At 34.2% G+C, this 21,520-nt stretch overlaps 1 protein-coding gene across 1 annotated transcript in view; it reads left to right on the top strand.

Moving 5' to 3' along the window:
- Positions 1–3,422: 3,422 nt before the first annotated feature.
- LOC149424366 (uncharacterized) overlaps positions 3,423–21,520 on the top strand; it is a 38,638-nt gene continuing 20,540 nt past the window's right edge. Inside the window, exon 1 of the mRNA XM_089651504.1 lies at positions 3,423–4,751. Coding sequence (XP_089507630.1) covers positions 3,799–4,751 — 953 coding nt within the window. The 5' untranslated portion in view covers positions 3,423–3,798. The remainder of the gene's footprint in view (positions 4,752–21,520) is intronic.

Genomic DNA, 21,520 nt, shown 5'->3' with positions numbered 1-21,520 from the left:
CAAATTTTTGTAAAAATGATAATTATGCAAGCTATTTAAGACACCACAAAATTAATCTTAAATACCTAAAATTAAATACAAAATCAGACTTTGTTTAATTGAATATTGACATGGGACATGGTAAAACATTCTTTCTTTTGATCTAAATAATTATTTTAAAAGATTTCCAGGCAGGAATATAAAAGGAGGATGGGGAGAGTTTGGAGGGTTCAAACCTCCCCCCATCGGCCTTAATGTTACATAATAATAAGAGAATAATACTAGTAGATTACATTCTTGGAAGATAAACCAACATTATTTGCGCAATCTCTTTTATCAATGTGTAAATATAAGGTGTGATAAGTAGAGGAGAAGGAATTTTTATGGCAATTTTGTATCCCCCCTTCCCTTTCTTCTTTGACCCCCCCAAGATTGACCCCCCCCGTTTTTACGTACTTGTTTCGATAGTTGTATTTAACTGAATAAATAAAGTAAATTAATACATTTGTACGTTAAAAATACATAACTTTTCAGTATTTCAATAACAACACTTAACTGTGAAAAAAGAATCAAAATCGTGTGACATGAGAACAAGGTAAGTACAAACTTTTGCGAAAATGCCCTAATACAAAACACTATGATATTTACAAAATGGTTATCTTTGCGTAAATAGTTTCCTTGTGAGTCAAGCGTTTTATCATTTAAAATTCAACAATACTTGCCGTCACGGATGTGTCACGAACCTTTAAATAAATATATTTTCAAGTAAAATTCAATCTATTCTATTCTAAAATTACTCTACATAATGTGAGCTCGGTTTCTTGAGGTTTACGTTCGTTGCTGATTATAATTTATTAACAATAATAATTTGAATTATAATTCATTGTTGCGTGGTCGAGTTTGTAAACAAAGTAGATGTCGTGAATGATGTTAAACAATAAACACGTTGAATGTCAGTCTTTAAGAAATATAAAAAATGTTATTAATATTGATTTATAAACACGAATGATCAATCAGAGTAATCAAGAAAAATATTATCAGAGGAGAACAGATTCAAAAGAAATAATAATTTTCGAAATTCGGAGAGAAGTGATTGTTAAACACATTATTATTAGAAAATAAAATTTGTTTTCTTAAATAGTTTAATATTTACCAACTAATTTTTCTACTCGACTTTGACCGTGATATGGATTTTAAGTGTTTTTGATTTAAATTGTCTTATTTCAACGAAAAACCATAACTTAAAGGATGCTTGCAAACAAGAAAAGTTCTAAAACTCACCTCTGCGTTGATCTTGAAATCCCGACGGAAAAAACTGTACAAATTTCATGACGTCACAGCTAATCGTTTAGATTTGCATTTATTACCTAAAACAAAAATGAAATTAAAATAGATGTACTTAAAATATTATCATAACACTAACTCTGCAAAAGATAAGAACAAGGTTAACAACTTCGCTTACGTAAATATTGAAAATGTTACATAAAAATACAACATAAAACAAGCGATAGGTACTTTTGACACATCATATTCATCGATGTTTGAACTAAGTAGAATTAACAGAATATAATAATGTTTCGTCCCAGACCACTGAGCAGAAGAATCCTGGAAGTGTGATCTATGAGCACATCAAAATGTAAGAAAACTGATATCGCCAATTTGCTGAATCCTAGGCCCAGATAGACCGACGAAACTGATTGTGATGGCCTCCGTGATCAAGAGGTAAAGTTCTCGATTCGAATCCCGGCATGAATTTTTATTTGCTTGATTTTTGTTATTTACAATTTATTAATTTAAACATAATATATAATATACTTGAGGCACTTTCCAGAGTGGAAGATACTCTCAGTATCGCCTTGGTGTAAGAATACCATTGGCTTTAGCCGCGTTTGGTGACCAGATCTGAATAGCCAGCTACTGCCCTACCTTCCTCTTCCCAATCTCCTTCCCTTCCCCACTACTTTCAGCCTTACAACGTACCGCAACTGTTGATGCCATAGTCACACTGGCTTTAAACGGTTAGGAGCAGTTGGGACTCTGAAATTCAAAAATAAAATCTGTTCAAGAAAGAATTCAAACATTTCAAAAATTAAATTAAATTCAATAGAACCTCTAGACTCGTAGGCCCTATATAAATAATTGAAAATGATTTTCCATTAAAGAAAGAATTTCGATTTTGAAAAGTTTCATCGATTTCACCCAAAGTAAGGATAAATTATTATTTAATTCGTGCGCACAGACACACCCACAACACACTTCTATCATTTTATTTCTTCAATGGCACACCCACAACGAATCGGTATAGCGTTGTCTATTGTTGTTTGGCCTGCTGATTTGTCAACACCGGCCTGTTGTGTCCGCCATTGTGTGGGCTCTGACGTCACAATCACCTGTGCTTAAAAAAAACTACCTAGTACAGAAGTAGGTACTACGTTTAGTGACGTGTCTGTTGATGAATGCTAATGAGTTTGCTAGACACGCGAGGCTGCGGTGACAAGGCTACGGGAAGGTCTGACGAAATAGGCTTTATTTGAAGCGCTGCTCTACTTGGGATATATCTGCCTTTGATCGATATAACGGCAAATCAGGTTAACATTGAGAGTTACGAAATAGTTAATACTACAAAATTGAGTATCTACTACGGCGATCATGAGAAAATATGTATTTTACGATTAATGGAATGCCTAATATTAAGTAATTTTAGAGAAAAATACACTCAATTTTACACATTATAATAATAGGATTATGTAGTGGGTATACTTGCGTTACATTCCTGCCTGGAAGATACTAAAATACCGTAGTCGGGTACTTCCCAACCTTCCTGTTGACTCTTTTTCCTACTCTTGATAAATTCTAGTAACATGGTACCACTGACTCCATACTGGCAGTTGGGACTCGCATAAAAAACTATCATAACAGTGAACATTATTAAATAATAAGAACAATTTTAAAAAGAGTTATTTCATACAAATAAATTGTAAACATGCTGACTTTTGGAATCAAAAAATGATGGCTTTAGAAATGTGTACTCAATAAATATTCGTTCACTGCACGATAAATGGAAATGGGTACGTGAAATTCATAAATTTAAAGTTAAAGGTGGGTACAAGTGAAGAATTACGAGCATTATTGAAATCAAAGGTGACTTATTTTTCGTAATTGTAAAAAGCATTCACTTTGTGGCTCATCATAATTTATAATAAAAACACATAAATTTCTTTTTATTGTGACTTATTTTTCAATCAAATAATTGTAAAATTTCATACTTGAAAGGAAAGAAGAGTGACTTTGGAATTATTATCAACGTGAGAATTATGTCGTGAGTATTCATTATTATTTATTTTTAGTTGCAATTGGTGTTGAAATGCACGTGTGTGTGAGAATGAACATGCTGGTTTTTCAATTTGCAACGCCGTCGCAGTAAGTCTGTGTCAGTCGTAGCAGAGTGTCGTATTTTCTTTATCGAGCCAGTGACAGCGGATTCAGCCTTACAGTAAGTCAGCTGATGCAGTTAGTTCTAGTGCGGCCGCGGACGATGGAGAAGCGCGATGGCGCGGCACTCTCTTGATAAGATAGCATAGGATAGGCTATCATTACCGTATCGCCGTATTCGCGCTCACCGCGGGAGACACCGGCTTTCTGTTCCACGCAGATGTGATATTGTTGGTAATCGCCCAAACGAGCGCGACTATTTTTACATCCTAGGAGTTATTCTTGATATGCATTGCGACAAGTAGTGATACTCGACGACGGTAGTATAGCACCTGCGAGAATGAGCTAACCATTTAAGTGACAGTGTCAAGTGTAAATATTAAAAACATGTTCTACGCAAAGTCTCCCTCATCGGATAATTCCGAGTTGATGAAGATCGTTATTAAAAAACGGGAATTGGAAAGAATGCAAAGTTTGCAAACAAGTTTACACATCGTAGAACGGGCCGATGACACAATGGCGAGAGGAGGGCAGCTGTACCAGATCTTAAAGAAGTCCGATGAAGGGAAAGTGGACATACCTGAAGATGAAGTCAAAAACCCGCTAACTCCGGGAATATCTGAATCAGGATATGCTCCTGCAACAGGATCCTTCCTTTTCCCCATTCAGGCCCAGCTGAGTAGGGATTCGAACAGTTCCATCAATTCCCGGCTCTCCCGCAATTCTCCCGGTAGGATGAATGCCAGCTTCTCTTCTTATTCTGGAGACTCCGTGACTTCATCCGAGGGTAGTTCCTCCTACTCAAAGAACACAGTCCAGAATCAAATGAAATACAAACCCAAGAAACCACCCCCGGTTTCACAGCGACCTTCGCTTTCCTCCACTGTTAGCGATGAATCTACTTTACGGCAAGCCGCGACGGTTCCTGGTCAGCTACAATTTGTCAAGGGGAAGACAACTTCTGACATTTCGGATATGTCGAGTGATGAGGAAGAAGCGATGTATTATTCAATCGATGCATCGGACGATAACAATAACCAAGGTGATGAATTAAGCGCATCGCTGGAAAAAGTTACATTTTCCGACACACTGCCAAACAAAAGCAGGATTGACTTTCATAGCAGCAGTACCGTGGAGGAAAACATTTATGAATGCATCAACTATTCCAGCGTCTCTTCCTTAGTGCCAGACAGTGATAAGTGTGACTCTTCGACAATGGCGTCGGATGAATATGGTTCAGATATTTACGAGGAAATTGACAAGTTTCCTGTAATAGTTGCTGCTGTTAATCGCCAATTTTCAGTTCCCCAAGCCGAGACTAAGGCGGATAAGTACCAAAGGTAAGTGTGACGTCAATCTGAAATAATTTTGTGTTATCACTCGACGTCTAGGAACATACGATTATGGTCCGTATTGCAAAGGTAATGAATGGTTATGTCAGTACAGATTGACTGGCATTGGTAGTCTAGTTAGTATTCTTGGAAATTGGAACCTTTTATTAAATATCTTAATAAGATAATATATTACAAGCTATGACGCATGTGTGACACAATTACTCTAAATTATTTACTATCTGCAGTTTATTTATCACTAAGTATAAGAAACCATTGACCTCATGACCTACAGACATAGGAAATTTTCAAAATATGCCAACATGCTTTCACCCTACATACTTATAATTTTAACACGATAAGATTACACAAATGTTCCTTTAAAAAACTTATAAACAATGGCATCATTGCTGAAAAATGCACTTCAAAATTATCATATTGTGAGAAATACCTATGGAACCTTCGCAGTCTTCACATTATAATAATGTCATCTAACTAAACAGTTTTCAAACTAGGGGAGTCACCACGACACCTTTGTTTTTGCTACTCATTCACGAGCCAAATTTTGATTAATCTGTTGGAGTTCTCCAGTATGTATAGAGATATCCAGATTAGATAAAGTATGGCAAGTGATATGTACTGATTGTATTCCGATTGGGAAAAATTCCATAGAAAAGATTGAAGTTTGCTCAATTCTCAGATGTTAATAAATAATATCTTTTTGTAATTATTTTTTAATGATAAACTAACGTTTATAAGACAAGGTTTTATGCATAGCATAAAGGATAACAAATAATTATAACCAATAATTAGTCATCCGAAATACTAATACAAATTGAAAATATCTCCAGAGTAAAAATAAATGCCGCCAACGGGAATTGAACCCGTGCCTTCTGATGTCCGTGGCACCTGACCGGACATGAGAAGGCACGGGTTCAATTCCCGTTGGCGGCATTTATTTTTACTCTGGAGATATTTTCAATTTGTATCAGTATTTCGGATGACTGATTATTGGTCATAATTATTTGTTATCTTTTTGTAAATTATAATATTTCGAAATTTTTGTTTTTTCTTTCATTATATAGTAAATTTATAGGTGGTAGGTAGTTACCTAAATGCGTAATTTTGTCCATAGCAGGCGTTGTAGGTACTAAACAAAATATTTATTATTATCTAATAAAGCAATCACTTTGTGGCTTGACATTATACTTTTGATACTATTTTTGATATTCATAATTCGTGGTGGAATCCTGTTGTAATGATAAATTGAAACAACTTTAAGTCTTTGTCAAATATTTAATTTTTTTACCATTACCGGTTACAGCTTATTACAGCTTAGCCATCTTCAGACTGGTTAGCTTAGCCATATTTAGATGGTTATAATAAGTGAAACTAGTTAACTTATGCAATGTATATTTATTTTTATTTTATTTTTTATTTATTCATTTATACGCCCATTGGTCTTTTACATACATAGTTCATAAAAAAATAATATTCTGAAGATTGTAAGTTCACAAAAGTAATAGTAAAAATACATATAACCATATCCATTTGGAATATTATAACAGCAAGTAAATAGTAAATGCATACAATAATTATTTATAGGTATAAACGTGTTGTACAAAAATAAGAATAAGAATATTCCTACTCCTAAGTTATACAGACTTAAATTAGTTAATAAGAAATGTAAAGTTTATATGTAATTGCTAGGTAGTGGCAGCAGTAACATGATACAATGCGACCCATAGTGTGTGAGGCCTTTGAGTTAGAAAGTTAACGAAATAATTATTGGCAGTATTGTTAACAAATATACTGCATTTGACAGGTTGTCGTGGCCTGCTAAATCGAGGGCGATCGGTCAGCCATTTTACATAGTTTATATAAAAAAATATGTTGACGATTATAGATATAGAATAGTAAAGCAATAATATAACATTCACCATTTGACATATAAAACCAAGCAAAAAGCAAATCTAAACATGATTGTTTGTAGGTATAAGCCTGTTTTGTCAATCTTGAGGAAATACATAGTTCAATAAGAGTATTCTAGAAAAGTGGTTTAAAACAGAGCATAACACGATTGTGGTCCGTAACAAAAATATTTGTATTTATGCAGTTTCGATGATTGCGAAAAAAACAAATGAGCATCCATAGATCGACACAATTAACTCTCCGGTCGGGAGCGTCACCAATGTAGATATTTAAATTAAAATACCATATATATAGAAAATTTTCCATTGATTTTTTACTTCGTCTTTTGGCTACCTGCAAAGTTTAGTATGGTATGCTGTACACTACCGTTTCGATAAAATTTATAAAAAAAATGGAATCGTGATATTATTTGTGTCCAAAGTTTACATTGATTGTTTTTATCGTGGTGTCTTCGGATAGTAATCATGTTGCGCAAGTAATTAAAATAAGTTAAAATTTTTATTTTTAAGGCGGTACCGCACAATACAGAGTCCCAAGTTCAAATTACTCCCAACCTCCTGAAGCCATTGGAGGGGACCCACCCTTTCCCAACGGCTGTGTGAGGAAACTGATTGTTTAACCTCCTTAGCCGCACACGTCAGGACTCTAATTTTTTTTGTAAAAAGAAGCTAAATTTATTTTAAAACGATACTAGACCCTCCAATGTCCCTGCATGCATGATTGTTAGTACGAAATAATGTATGCATACTCACATTAATAGTAACACAAAATACGAACACATTTCAGATGCCTGGTGGTTTGGCATCTAAAATTAAATAATAAATAAGGAGAACAATATTTACAAGTGGAAGTATGATGGAAACGTAAAAATATACAAGCCGCGTATCGAGGGCAGTTTACCCCACTATCACGAGGCAGTCCCGGCAAAAATGAGCGTGGCAAGCGGCCTGGCCACAACGATCCCAAACACCCGCGTCCCTTAGCCAGTTTTCCGAGAGCACCCTCGAAGAAATGTAAAAGGGGGGTGGGGGGGGGGGGAGAGATACTCCCAAAGACCCTAGGGAATGAAGTGAGCCTCAGATCACCGGAGGCAGGACGGAAGGGGACCGGGTTCGCGCAAACATTCCCCAGGCCCGCTCATGATGCCGGGGGAGGCACCCGTGGTTCGTGGGACAGCCGCACCGGATTAATGTCACCTTACTGGATGCAGGAACAGGGTCTATCCGCCCCCATGGTGGGGAAATGAGCAACACAGTACGATAGAGTTCAGTTCGACAACCTAATGATAAACCAATTTGTTAGTAACAAATAAAAAAGCAAATAACAAAGTTGTGATCAACAACAAATTGACCGTTCATAATAGAAAAAAAGCCAGCAAGACTGTGACATCCCCATTTGGGATACTTCGTGAGGCTGAAGGTATTGGTGAAGGAGAAGAAAGGGAGAAGAATAAAATGGAGCTGACTATTTAGATCTGGTCACCAAACACGGCTTAAGCCATTTCAAACAAAGTTTCGATTCTGAATAATGGTCCTTCACCAGGGCGATATTGAGAGTGTCTTCTACTTTGAAACGTACCGCAGATATGTTATATTCCTATTATTTATTACATTTATATTAAACGAATTAATTTTGAAACACAAATAAATAAAATAACAATTACTTGTGCACGCCCGGATTGGAACCCACGAGCTTCAGATTCATAGCCAAGGTATATAATTCGTATGAAAATATTTGTAGAAATAATGTGTTTTCGTTTTCATGTTGTAATAATGAGCCTATGGCCCCAAGCAAGTGGGCCAAGTTGACACCAGAAATAGGGATTTTTAAAAAAGGAATTCGAAGAAGGGAAGAGTATTATCAACTAATCACTAATTATAACTAAAGGTAAGCAACGTTTGATCTCTATAATGTTGTAGTGATACTACCTGCCGCTTTCCATTGAAACATTCGTTGATCAAATTGAACGGCGCGGCGCGACGCGTAAACTCTCAAACGTACAAACGTCATCAATGTTGTATAAATTGTAAAACTTAGCATGAGATTATAAAAATAATATCTGTATGTATGTATTTTACAAGGAGGCAGAGAGCATTTTGTTTGTTGTTGTGTTCTGTTTTCTTTATTTTGCCAATATTTCCATTTTTGGAGAAGTCACTCTCTTTTTATAGGCGGCAGCATAGTGCTGACGAAATAAAATCTTATGTGTGTGCAATAAAACGAATAGGCTATTTACGCATATCCGGATGAAAAATCACATTTTTAAATATATATATATTTAAAAATATTTAAATATATAACCAAAAAATTAAGGTACAATCACATTTTTTTTATTAATTACCTCACTAGGCTGAGCCTGTTCCGACGTAAATATTCTTATGAAGATTTAAAAAAAACTTTTTTCCATAACTTTGTTCTGAATCGATTATTACGGTGCCTATACTTTTTTCTTTCAATTTTATTTGTTGAATAATATTGATTCATTTCCTTCCAGCCATTTTAATTTTTTGTATGTTGTTGTATGTCATGTCATATGGATTACATTATTAAAACCCCGGCACAAATGGTCTCCGTAGTCAAGTTGGCCTGTTGACTAGCAATCCGGGTGACGCGAGTTAAATTTTATTTGATGAATTTGTGTTATTTCCACAGACATAGGAATTAATAGACGAGAAGATAATGGCGAGGGGTAAAATCAACTGTTGAAGAACGAAGGGAGTAAGGCTGACTGTGATTCGTCAATAAATCAATCTGACAGTAAATAGGCATCTCGCATTATAATATCACCATTTAGTTCTTAAAAGTAAAATCTGCTTTTGAATGAATAGACATTTCTACATGGGAGCGCAAATTACTCGCCACGTTATGAACAAATTTGCGAAGTCCAAATTCGGCAAAAAAATTCGGTTCATTTTCAGAGTCGAATATTTCGTTTAAGTATTTAGTTAAGACACTTTTATAAATGTTCATAATTTACTTCCCAGCAACCAACCAGCTTTGTGTTTCGCGTCCAGACGTTTCTCGATGTGATAGTAACAACTGATTCATATTATACGATGTGAATATGCTTAAAATAAAGTAAAATAATGCTTATATATGGAATGTAATACGACAATTGGGTTTATTCTCTTTTTCACATCTATTTTTACAAGTTTTCATAGTACAAGTCAACATTTTGCCGTGTTATTTCGTAAAATGAACCGATGATGCCTCGACCATAGTTCGCACAAGAATGATGACGTCACGTTTTCAAATTTCACTTGAGGCCATACGCGAGCCCAGCCGGCTCCAATGGAACCGGTATGGGGAGTGGGGATAATACGCTTTTAATCACTTAGGGCAGGTCTACTAATATTCATATGTCTATGGTTATTTCACAATTTATTAATTAAAAATAATATGGAGTATACCTGCGGCACGTTGTCTGGAAAGAGATACGGAAATATTTTCGTATGGGAAAAAATCATTGGAATTTCGAAAAAAGTGATTTACTTTTCTACTTCTACCATCATATAGGATCACCTCCCGAAGTTAGCGTACTTTACCACACAGAGACATCTGTATAATAAGTGTATTTGTATTGAACTTAGCCTGCGCTCAGTTTTTCATGGTGAAAGTCACCATAACGTATCTTTTATTCCGGCCAACTGGTTAAACTAGTTTTTAAAATGATTTCGTGTCAAACACTAATTCGTGGTAAGTATCTATTTTTCTACGTAATTGTAAAAAGCATTCACTTTGTGGCTCATCATAATTTATAATAAAAACACATAAATTTGTTTTTGACCACGATAGTTTTATTTTCACTCTACCGGTTTCGGAAGATCCCTTCCTTCGTCAGGAGAATATTTAAAACTGATCTACTACACAAAATATTGACACATAAATACAAAAATGTTAAGTGTTTGAGGGAGATGTGGACAAAGTGGAAGGGGTAATTACGGTAATTCCAGGAAGAACAGAGCGGTTAACTGGAAATATGTCAAGAATAGGACTATAAGACAGATTAATTTGGTTATTTATTATACTGGAGTTATTATATTTCCAGTTAACCGCTCTGTTCTTCCTGGAATTACCGTAATTACCCCTTCCACTTTGTCCACATCTCCCTCAAACACTTAACATTTTTGTATTTATGTGTCAATATTTTGTGTAGTAGATCAGTTTTAAATATTCTCCTGACAAAGGAAGGGATCTTCCGAAACCGGTAGAGTGAAAATAAAACTATCGTGGTCAAAAACAAATTTATGTGTTTTTATTATATCTATTTTTCTGTTCGTTCTTATATGATGGATTGTAATCTGTTATCTGCTTTCATTATCACGTCAATATGGCGAAATATGATAAAATGTAGGTAAATAATGATTGCTGTAACGGTTTTTATTTATTAACTTTCAGATTTTACATTCTTTTATTAGGAGCTTGTTGGTACCTGGTGAAGTTAACTAATTGTTTTCTTCTCTCACAAGAAAAATAGTCTCACTGATAAAGATTCCCTAATAATTCCGCTGCAGCATTGGTATAGCAGCTATACGAAGAAGAGGGTCGTATAACTGCTCAGGTAAAAATCGTTACTCATAATAATATCCATTCCAGATTTTTTTAGACTGGCATCAATTTGTTCCGAACTTCAAAAACACGATCATTTTTATATTTCACGTTTTGTTGCTACCTTGCGTTTCTTCAGATGACATTTGTAATGTCATTTACCCGGTCTGTTTTAGTTTGCATCGAAATCCAACCAATTCAAAATATCTCTCCGATAGTGCTGCAAATGGGTATTACTGCTTTTTAGCGTTTTTAGTAAGCGACAGATAGATATTTTTTGTCAAACTTCGCGACTAAACCTCAACAAATTTGTGTATTCTCATTGATGTAATTATAGCTCTATGCGTATTCTTCATATTCGCTATCCTGACCTATACTAAGGGTCCAGCAAATATAAATCTGACAGCTACTAATAGGTGGTATACGTACCCGCAGCGATTATGAGCAACGTTTTTCACTATCCCGATCTTATACGCCGGTATAATATTTATACCGCGATTATGAGTCAGACAGCTTATGTTTTAAATAAGTGGAGGTTCAAATTTACGAGTACTTCATAGACACAGATCGACATCCTTATCAATATACTTTAGAAGGTAAATATTCTAAGCTAATAAAAATACTGCAAATAAAAAATGTTTATTTCGTTTTTTTTTGCAGTTCTTCTTTTGGTCGCCTGGACAGATTATCCTGTTCGATGGAAATCTGCAGTCGTGGTCGGGAACGAAAACGAGTTAACGACATAATTGACAAAATATTTATCGGTGTGTTCGCGTTCGTGCTAGGGGATCTAAACCCGTTGTCTTATTTACTCAAACATTTTAAAATGTTTTAGTTAATTTAAAAAATAAAAAAAATATATTTGGTGGTTCTCGTACAAGTTAGGAGGCTGATTTGATTCAGTGTCCCGGCCGGTGATCTAGGAGGTTTTGATTATACCGACCAATTACGTATTACTGATATTCGACACTTAATATATTATAGCGAAAAACATTAAATATAATTTGTAAAACGAAAACTGAACAAATAATTACCGTCAGTGGTCCCGCGGTTATCAAAAACTTTTTTTTGTTTAAATTTCTCATTTTGTACTAAAAAAATAAATAAAATTGTTTTCATAATGAGAGTCTTGAATCTAGTGTGTGTGGCGCTTGAGATATCGGAAAAATTTCCTTCAAAAAGAAATTATTCACAATTTGATATAATAATAATATCAAGGTTTTTATCAAATTTAATACCAATGGCCTGCTACCAATAAAGATTATTATTATTAAAGCCAGAAGCCCGGCTTATTTTTGACTAAAATCATTTATGTATAATGTACAGAAATTCGTTATGTAAGCGAAGCCATCTAAGTGATATAATAGTGTTTGTATTTGGCTGTAAAATTATTTTTTCGTTGATCTTATTGTTTTTGCGGTTATTGCACGAGATTCATAATGCTTTTAAATTCTAAAGAAATAAAGACCAATTTTCGAATTACGTTTGTTCGCAGGGTCCTAAAGTAAACAATGAAAACCACGTGAGATTTGTTTAGATAATAGAGAAACACAAACAAGCATACATACTCGTACATTCTCAACTCTCTCATACTCTCCGTTATGTTATATTCCTGCCTCAACAAGGTGCCTCCGGTAGTCCCCGTCCTCGGCTACTTCAGTGGCCTCTGTCCACAGAAGACCCGGCCTCTCCTCGCACAGCCTACGAAGTTGTTTCTCGCAACTTTGCCAGGGGCTGCTCACTGGACGTCAGCGTCTACCCTTCTTCGTCTATTTCGGCGGAATTCCATCTTGCGGCATTCTTAATACATGACGAGACACCTCAATCACAACATACATCCAAAGTGCAAAAACATATTCAGGTTTTATATTTTAAAGAGGTAGTATTTAAAACTTATTATTCTTTCTTCTATGATTTTTTTTTAAATTTACCAATAAAATTGAGTGCCCAATCAGTTTGGTTACAGATATGTGTCGACTTTTGTTTTCATATTACTTTTAGTACCTACATCAGTTGAAAAATAGCCGTATAAAAATATTCATAACGTACGTATTTGAAAAAATATTTGCTGAATGCATTCCGAATGCACCCTTTATCTACTTACTTACTGATAAAAACATTGTTAATTTATTAAAAATCTGGTCCAATCATTCGTATTACTGTAAAACCGGTTATGCGGGACTTTAACGAATGGATTAACAGATTTCCTAACAAAGTATCAGTAAAACGAGAATGTGTTATGAGGACGGTGGAACACGTGTTCAACAAAATATTAATATGGTCTCAGTTAGTCATTATATTTGTCAGGAAAATAACACCTCCATGAACGTATGCTCCGATATATTTTGAATAGACCAATATTTTATCAGGAAATGGATTGTTATCACGTTTTAACCAGATTTCAATAAATCAACCATACTCATTTTTCTCAGTGTACTTCATGAATTTGTCTGGGGTGCCAACTGTATGTATTCCCCATGGCATTTTCGCCAGTATTTTATGCCGTATCAATTTGTGAGTAATCATCTACAATAACGAGTTTCAAATCTAAATGTTTATATGTTGCAATACCCAGCATCCCAACCTGACAAGTTGAAGGTATGCTACAGCAATCCATACAGACAACTTAATATGCAACTTACAAGGTTCTGAAGTGAATCCACAATGATCACTGAAAGGAGGGTGTACTCATTCCCGCCTAACTTCACCACCGAATAGTCAGCTTCTAGTAAGTCAACCAAGATCATTGTTGTGGCTGCATCCAAGTGGCTCCAATGAGCGATGGATGCAGATGATGCGGTGACCTTCCCGATCCTTTATTGATTTGAAAGCCACATTCAAACAATCAATATTATATATTCGTGGTTTTTGTGGGCGTCTTGTGTAGACTATTGAGACAGTTGAATCATATTTATTATGTTTTTGTGGGCCTTTAATATTGTAGACTATTGAGACAATTTAATCATAGTTATAATGTTTTGGTGGGCCTCTTGTGTAGATTATTGAGACAATTGCATCTAATTTATTATGTTTTTGTGGGCCTTTAACATTGTAGACTATTGAGACAATTGAATCATATTTATAATGTTTTGGTGGGCCTCTTGTGTAGATTATTGAGACAATTGAATCATATTTATTATGTTGTGGAGGGCCTCTTGTGTAGATTATTGAGGTAATTGAATCATATTTATTATGTTTTTGTGGGCCTTTAATATTGTTGACTATTGAGACAATTGAATCATTTTTATTATGTTTTGGTGGGCCTATTGTGTAGATTATTGAGACAATTCAATCATATTTATTATGTTTTTGTGGGCCCCTTGTGTAGACTATTGAGACAATTGAGACAAATGAATCTTATTTATAATGTTTTGTGGGCCTCTTGTGCAGAGTATTGAGGGTGACTGGATAAATCACCACAATGATTATTCATCACATCTTTAAAAAGTTATATAAAGTCATGGAAAGTGATGAAACAAAAACTTTATTAACTGGGTTAAGTAGGTTAGGTTAGGTTAGTTTTAAATTTTTTTTCATCCTTTCTAATGGCTTTATATCACTTTTTAAAAGTGTGTTGAATTGTCACTGTGTTGAGTTATCACGGAACCGTTGCAGCATTACAACGCATTGTCCTAGAACATGGAATGACATTTTGAAGTGGGTAAAATAATATTTCAATACCATAATAATATCTTTACCAATAGCAGATTTTGGTGAAATTTTTTATCTTTTGTAGGAACGTTTACGTATATCCAGTAAACGTTTGCTTATCTTATCTATAGCAGGAATCCAAAGATAATAAATTTGAATTGAATTAAAAATACGAATGCAATTACGCAGATATGTGTTGAACATTTCACATTTCAAAATAAATACCATGGATAAGTACTGGAAACAACTATATAAGTCGGGGAGATCGAAATACATGCACCAAATAGGTTTATAGGTTTCTTGTTTGGGTTATTTTAATAATAAGAGCATATTTCCTAACCGTAATAAGTAACTCCGATTGTAAAAAAAATGGCCGTCTCCCTGTCAAAACTTGTAAAATTATGAACTACATGAACTCTCCCGATCTAAATAGTTGTTAAGTTGTAGTAGGTAATTAAGTTGAGATCATGTGTTATATAAAAAAATAATAACGTTTAGCGTGTAGCGAAATTTCGCAAGTTTACCACCGGAAAAAAACTTCATTAAAAAAAAGATTTTTATGTTTATGTCTACCGTAGTCAACCCCATCCCACCAATTTCGAAAAATATATAGTATTGTTCCCATTTTTATTTTTTAAATATTTATTGTTTTTGATACCAAAGACAGGTATCACTTTGGGAAAGGTCAATAAACCTCAACATCATGTCATCCGAGTTAGTTAGCGCCCTTTGTGGCAGCTGGACGCGTCATGCCGTCTTCCAACCGCTTTGTGTTTTTTTAGTATTTTCAAGGGAAACGAGGCAACATCCCTTTGAAATTATTTTAAAAATCAGTCAAAATTTTAAATTAACTTACCAATTAGTAATCAGAACTTTATAGTAATGTGATTAGAGTGCAGTGTGTTAAAAATGAATAATCGAAAATTGTGCTAAAAAATATTCTAAATTCGATGAAGTTGAACTCGGGACGAGAATCGGTAACTGTAGGTACGCCAGATGTTTTCAATGGAATTCTTGGAAGCCCTAACAAGTGCCCAGGGTAATTTATTATGACAATGCACCACTAACATAATCACCAGGAACAAGTGTACAAGGAGATGGACTTGCCGAACGTCACAGCTGTGCGGCCAAGGTTTGTTATCTATGTGAGGATACTGTGACAGCGCTCTATTAGCAGCAGACACATACTTGGACGGATGACGAACCTCGTGCTGGCACTGTTGGTGGGCGCGGTGCACACTTTCGCTGCTGCAGCAGCTGGTCCAGTTTCCTCACCACCTAGGATTCTTGCTGCAGAGTCTCCATCCTCTATCTTCGTCGAATGTCACAGCGGTGCTGCCAAGGTCTGGAATCCATGAGAGGATATTGTGTCAGCGCTCTATTAGCGGCAGACACATACCTGGATGGATGACAAACCTCGTGCTGGCACTGTTGGTGGACGCGGTGCACTCTCTAATTGCAGCAGCTGGTCCAGTTTCCTCACCACATAGGATTCTTGCAGCAGATTCTCCATCTTCGTGTCACCTGCTTCTGTACTTCATTTTATTTAACTTAATTTCAATTTCAATTTGTAATATTTTTATTTTTTTTGTAATATCTGCATTAACTGTAAAGCGCCCCTGAGGTGATATCTCACAAAAGCGGCACTATATAAATCATCCAATAAATAAATAAATAAAAAATCCGACCGTACATACACTTTTACACGAAGATGCCATGATCCTAATAGAGAGGCCAAGGGAAAAATCGCAAGCGAGTTGAAATGTTGTGTCGAAAGAAAATAAAAAGACGATGACTTGTCTTGAATAACAAATGTAGACAAACGTTCAACTTTGGTTGTTCAACTAAAAACTTGATCAACTTTGTTAATTGTAGGCTCACACTCGACGATAAGCTTTAAAGTGTCATTTATCATATTATTCATTTTTTTATTACTTAATGATTATGTAACATTAAGGTTCCTCACTGAATTCGTGGGTTGTTATGCCGTGTTGGGAGGAACCCTTTTTAGCCAACGTTTGGACAGATCGCCATCGTATACTGTAATCTGTAATATTTGGGGTCGGTTTTGTGGTAAACTTATAAGATTTGAGCTTTCGTTTTAAAAAATCGAGTCCGAAGGTGGAATTTTTAAGGACAAATTAAAAAAAAGCTGCTGGAGGGTTAAAATCAACTGTTTAATGTATTTTAAATGGATAGAAGCGTAGACTTTAAGCGGCTAAAAAGTAGATTCACGAGTTTTCCGCTTGTTCTACGAGTTTCCAGACATCATGTAAATGATAATAATAATCATCTCATTTATACCTCTTTATTTTGAGCACACTACCGAAACGAATAAGTAAGTTTGCGGTAATTATAATGATTATAATTATCTTTAAATATATAATCATATTGTATGTAATTTATAATAAGTGTTGATAAGTATGTTTTTTAATGTAATCACTTTTCTGTGTACAATTATTGCGAACCTGTTATTGTCTCAGAAATACAATATTTTTTATTTTAATCTCCGTCTGAAATGATACTGGACCTTTATCTTTAATTAACAGGCTAATTTGTTATTATCTGATAATATAATAATTTTTTAAGCAGGTATTTGCAGTTTTTTCACTTTTTTCAGATCACTTTAATTTTTTTTTACCGATCTGTTCGTAAAAATCTTTTATTTCATAATTACAATGTAAACACACATATTTGTTTTAAACTATTTCATTGGTTTAAAATAAATTCATGTGTTTTTGTACATTGAATTTTACATTTTTAATTTTTTTAATTTTTGCAAACTCAAAAAATCGCTCGATGAAAACTGTGACTCCAATAAAAAATGTAATTAAAATACCTATCTCTGAGAACCGTGAGTGTGGGCTTTAATATCTCGGTCTTTAATATCGGATGAAGTTTGTTGGCATATCTCATACACGAATGTTGATTTATCGATAGGTGGATAGATTGTTTCAATAAATTTGTGACTTTGTGCCATTATCGCAAAAAATGTACAAATCTCACCTTCATACATGACGGGTAGCGATAACAGATTGCCTTATCATACAGATGTTCATGGTACCACAATAATATTAATTAAATCATGTCATTAAATCATATGAAACCGCGGTGATGCGCTAAAAATCTTGGACATACTTATTTATAAATTATGTCAATCATTCATTGTCTATAACTAGCAAAGACGTCGGTGACCCAAGAGTTGCAGTCCAATATATATATATATTGGATTAGGCATTTTTCAATGCTCAGCACTGACAAAACATCGAGTCACTATCGATGTCACAGGGATTGTACACAATTTTAATATAATCGAAAAAGCATCCGAAAATAGTTATAAAATAGATATTTACCCATCGGATTTTGTAAACAAAAAAAATGCCTAATAGTCGAGGAAAATTTGATGTTTATTCAGGAAACTTATCACGATAGAGTAACTTAGCTGCTGTTTAATCTATCTCTTTAATCTTTGATTTTGGTTTCTTGAAAACATCACGTTCAATGGAGATATTGAAGGGCACCGTCCCTTTGGATGGTACGCATTTTCCTCTTACGACTTTTTTAGTAGTAAAGGGAAAGCTATTTGGCATTAAACCAAATTAGCAGTCTTTGTGCGCAAAATAAACGATGTTTTTAACCAACGCAAATGGTGGAGAATTGTATGTATACATGATAAAAATAAACAGTAAACGAATATTTAATTGAGCTAGAAACCATTGTGGAAATAGTACCGAAGGATGCTATTTAAAAGGATGTTAGGCTGACCATTTGAAGAAATCTGGAACAGGGGAGCAAACCACGAAATATTAGAAAGAAAATAGTTATAAAATAGATATTTACCCATCGGATTTTGTAAACAAACAAAATGCCTAATCCAATATATATATATATTGGATTAGGCATTTTTCAATGCTCAGCACTGACAAAACATCGAGTCACTATCGATGTCACAGGGATTGTACACAATTTTAACATAATCGAAAAAGCATCCGAAAATAGTTATAAAATAGATATTTACCCATCGGATTTTGTAAACAAAAAAAATGCCTAATAGTCGAGGAAAATTTGATGTTTATTCAGGAAACTTATCACGATAGAGTAACTTAGCTGCTGTTTAATCTATCTCTTTAATCTTTGATTTTGGTTTCTTGAAAACATCACGTTCAATGGAGATATTGAAGGGCACCGTCCCTTTGGATGGTACGCATTTTCCTCTTACGACTTTTTTAGTAGTAAAGGGAAAGCTATTTGGCATTAAACCAAATTAGCAGTCTTTGTGCGCAAAATAAACGATGTTTTTAACCAACGCAAATGGTGGAGAATTGTATGTATACATGATAAAAATAAACAGTAAACGAATATTTAATTGAGCTAGAAACCATTGTGGAAATAGTACCGAAGGATGCTATTTAAAAGGATGTTAGGCTGACCATTTGAAGAAATCTGGAACAGGGGAGCAAACCACGAAATATTAGAAAGAAAATAGTTATAAAATAGATATTTACCCATCGGATTTTGTAAACAAACAAAATGCCTAATCCAATATATATATATATTGGATTAGGCATTTTTCAATGCTCAGCACTGACAAAACATCGAGTCACTATTGATGTCACAGGGATTGTACACAATTTTAACATAATCGAAAAAGCATCCAAAAATAGTTATAAAATAGATATTTACCCATCGGATTTTGTAAACAAAAAAAATGCCTAATAGTCGAGGAAAATTTGATGTTTATTCAGGAAACTTATCACGATAGAGTAACTTAGCTGCTGTTGAAATCTTGAATATACTTGAGATAATATAATATCACACACTTCTTTATAAATCACCAATTTTGTAGTCTTACCACCACCTCACTAAGCACGGTAAACAAAAACAAAAAGTGTTCCGTATCTCACCCGTACAACCAATCTGCATTATTTATTCTCTAACTAAATAGTATAAAATAAAGTTACTATCCGTGTCTTGCTTACATTGCTAATGCTGGCTAAACCTTATGAGATACCTTAAAATAATGTACAACGAAATTTTATATATTTAAAAGGTCTACAGAAAATTCCGTGGTGGACATGTCCATTTCCTAAGGACAATCCACGTAAAATGGGCCTCGTTCAACGCATTGTTTTTTTTAAACGTTAATAACAGAATTCATTTTTAATCCTTCATGTCTCTTCCAAAAAATGAATCCCTGAAACGAATTTGCATTGTGTGTTGGTTTGTGAAACATTGAACGAACCCAGTAGATGTTAAAAAAGAGACACAATGTCGACAACAATATCACACAAACACATACCGGTAAAAATGCCACTGACAAACCGTTCCTTTTGATGTGGTGGAAAAATTTCGAACGCCGTTTTCTCTAGGTTAATAATTTTGCAAAGCAATGTACCTACCTACGATTTTTATTAGATAACAATATATGGGAACATTCTCGTAAATTCTTTGAGCGATACGCCAAAAGAACCACTGCACAGTGGGCCAGCGCTCAAGGGTGGGCGGTTATAGCATGTTGACTTTGTGATAAATATTCAAATAATATGCTATTGTATTTTAAAATGCATTTTGTTGATAAATACGTTATAAATCAATTAGTTTGTTCACTATATATATATATATATATATATATATATATATATATATAAAGTGTGTATCGGCAATTACCCGAAAAAATTTAAACAGCTATTCCTTAGCACATTTGGAGTAAAAAATCTTATTGGCACTTTGCTATCCGATAACATTTTTTTTCAATTAAAAACAAAATAATAAATATTTCCACACTCCCTCAATGTCAGTGGCATTGCTTCTCGTGTTCAACAGCTGTTATTAGCAAGTATGTCGAAAAGTGTCTCCGCTCTTTCGTACACACTAAATAATAATAGTTAAAATTGAGACGACTGGTGCCGCGCCGTTCCATTTCGTTGTGATTTTAAAAGCGCGTTAATGTAGGCGCATACGTACATTATTCAACGAAACTCGAATAAAATATTGCCAGATGGGTTTTCAAACTTTGAAAAAGGATAAAACAGTGGTGACATGTGGTGAAAATATGAATAATATTTTTTTATTAAAAAAAACGTTATCGAACAGCAAAGTAGTAGTAACATTTTTTACTCCAAATATGCTCAGGAATCGATGGTTAAAATTTGTCGGGTACGTGCCGATACACTCTGTATATATGGCTTTATTTATTATTTAAAACTATAAAATGTTGGTTAAATTGATTGTTTTTGATTTTACAAAGAGTTTATATATTTTGAATGGATGGTAAATTCTAATAATATTATGTGTATATTTTAGGACTTTTTATTTATACGTATTATGTATGTTTTTCCACCTTAATTGCTCAAGGACTTAAATTTAAAATTGTTTGGTACTTGCATTATTATCAGTTTTAAATGAATTGTTAAAATTTCGATTTATTTTACTAATTACTATTGGGAATATCACACATTATTAGAATATTGTGTTTTTCCCTTAAGGCGATGCACTACGTAGTAATTTAAAATCATGTGTTTTTGGAGTGCTGAAAATGTTTCAGATGCTTTAATTAAAAACTGCAAGTAGAATACATCCTGGCCTTTGAAATAATCGAGTAATTTCAATAAATAATAAGTAATTTTAAAGTCTTTTTATAAGCCCAG

This window comes from Hesperophylax consimilis, chromosome 4 (assembly GCF_061612785.1).
Source record: "Hesperophylax consimilis isolate HC1 chromosome 4, BYU_Hcon_1.0, whole genome shotgun sequence".
NCBI lineage: Eukaryota > Metazoa > Arthropoda > Insecta > Trichoptera > Limnephilidae > Hesperophylax > Hesperophylax consimilis.
Note: the sequence above shows the minus strand (reverse complement) of the source record. Positions and strands in the feature narration are given on the sequence as shown.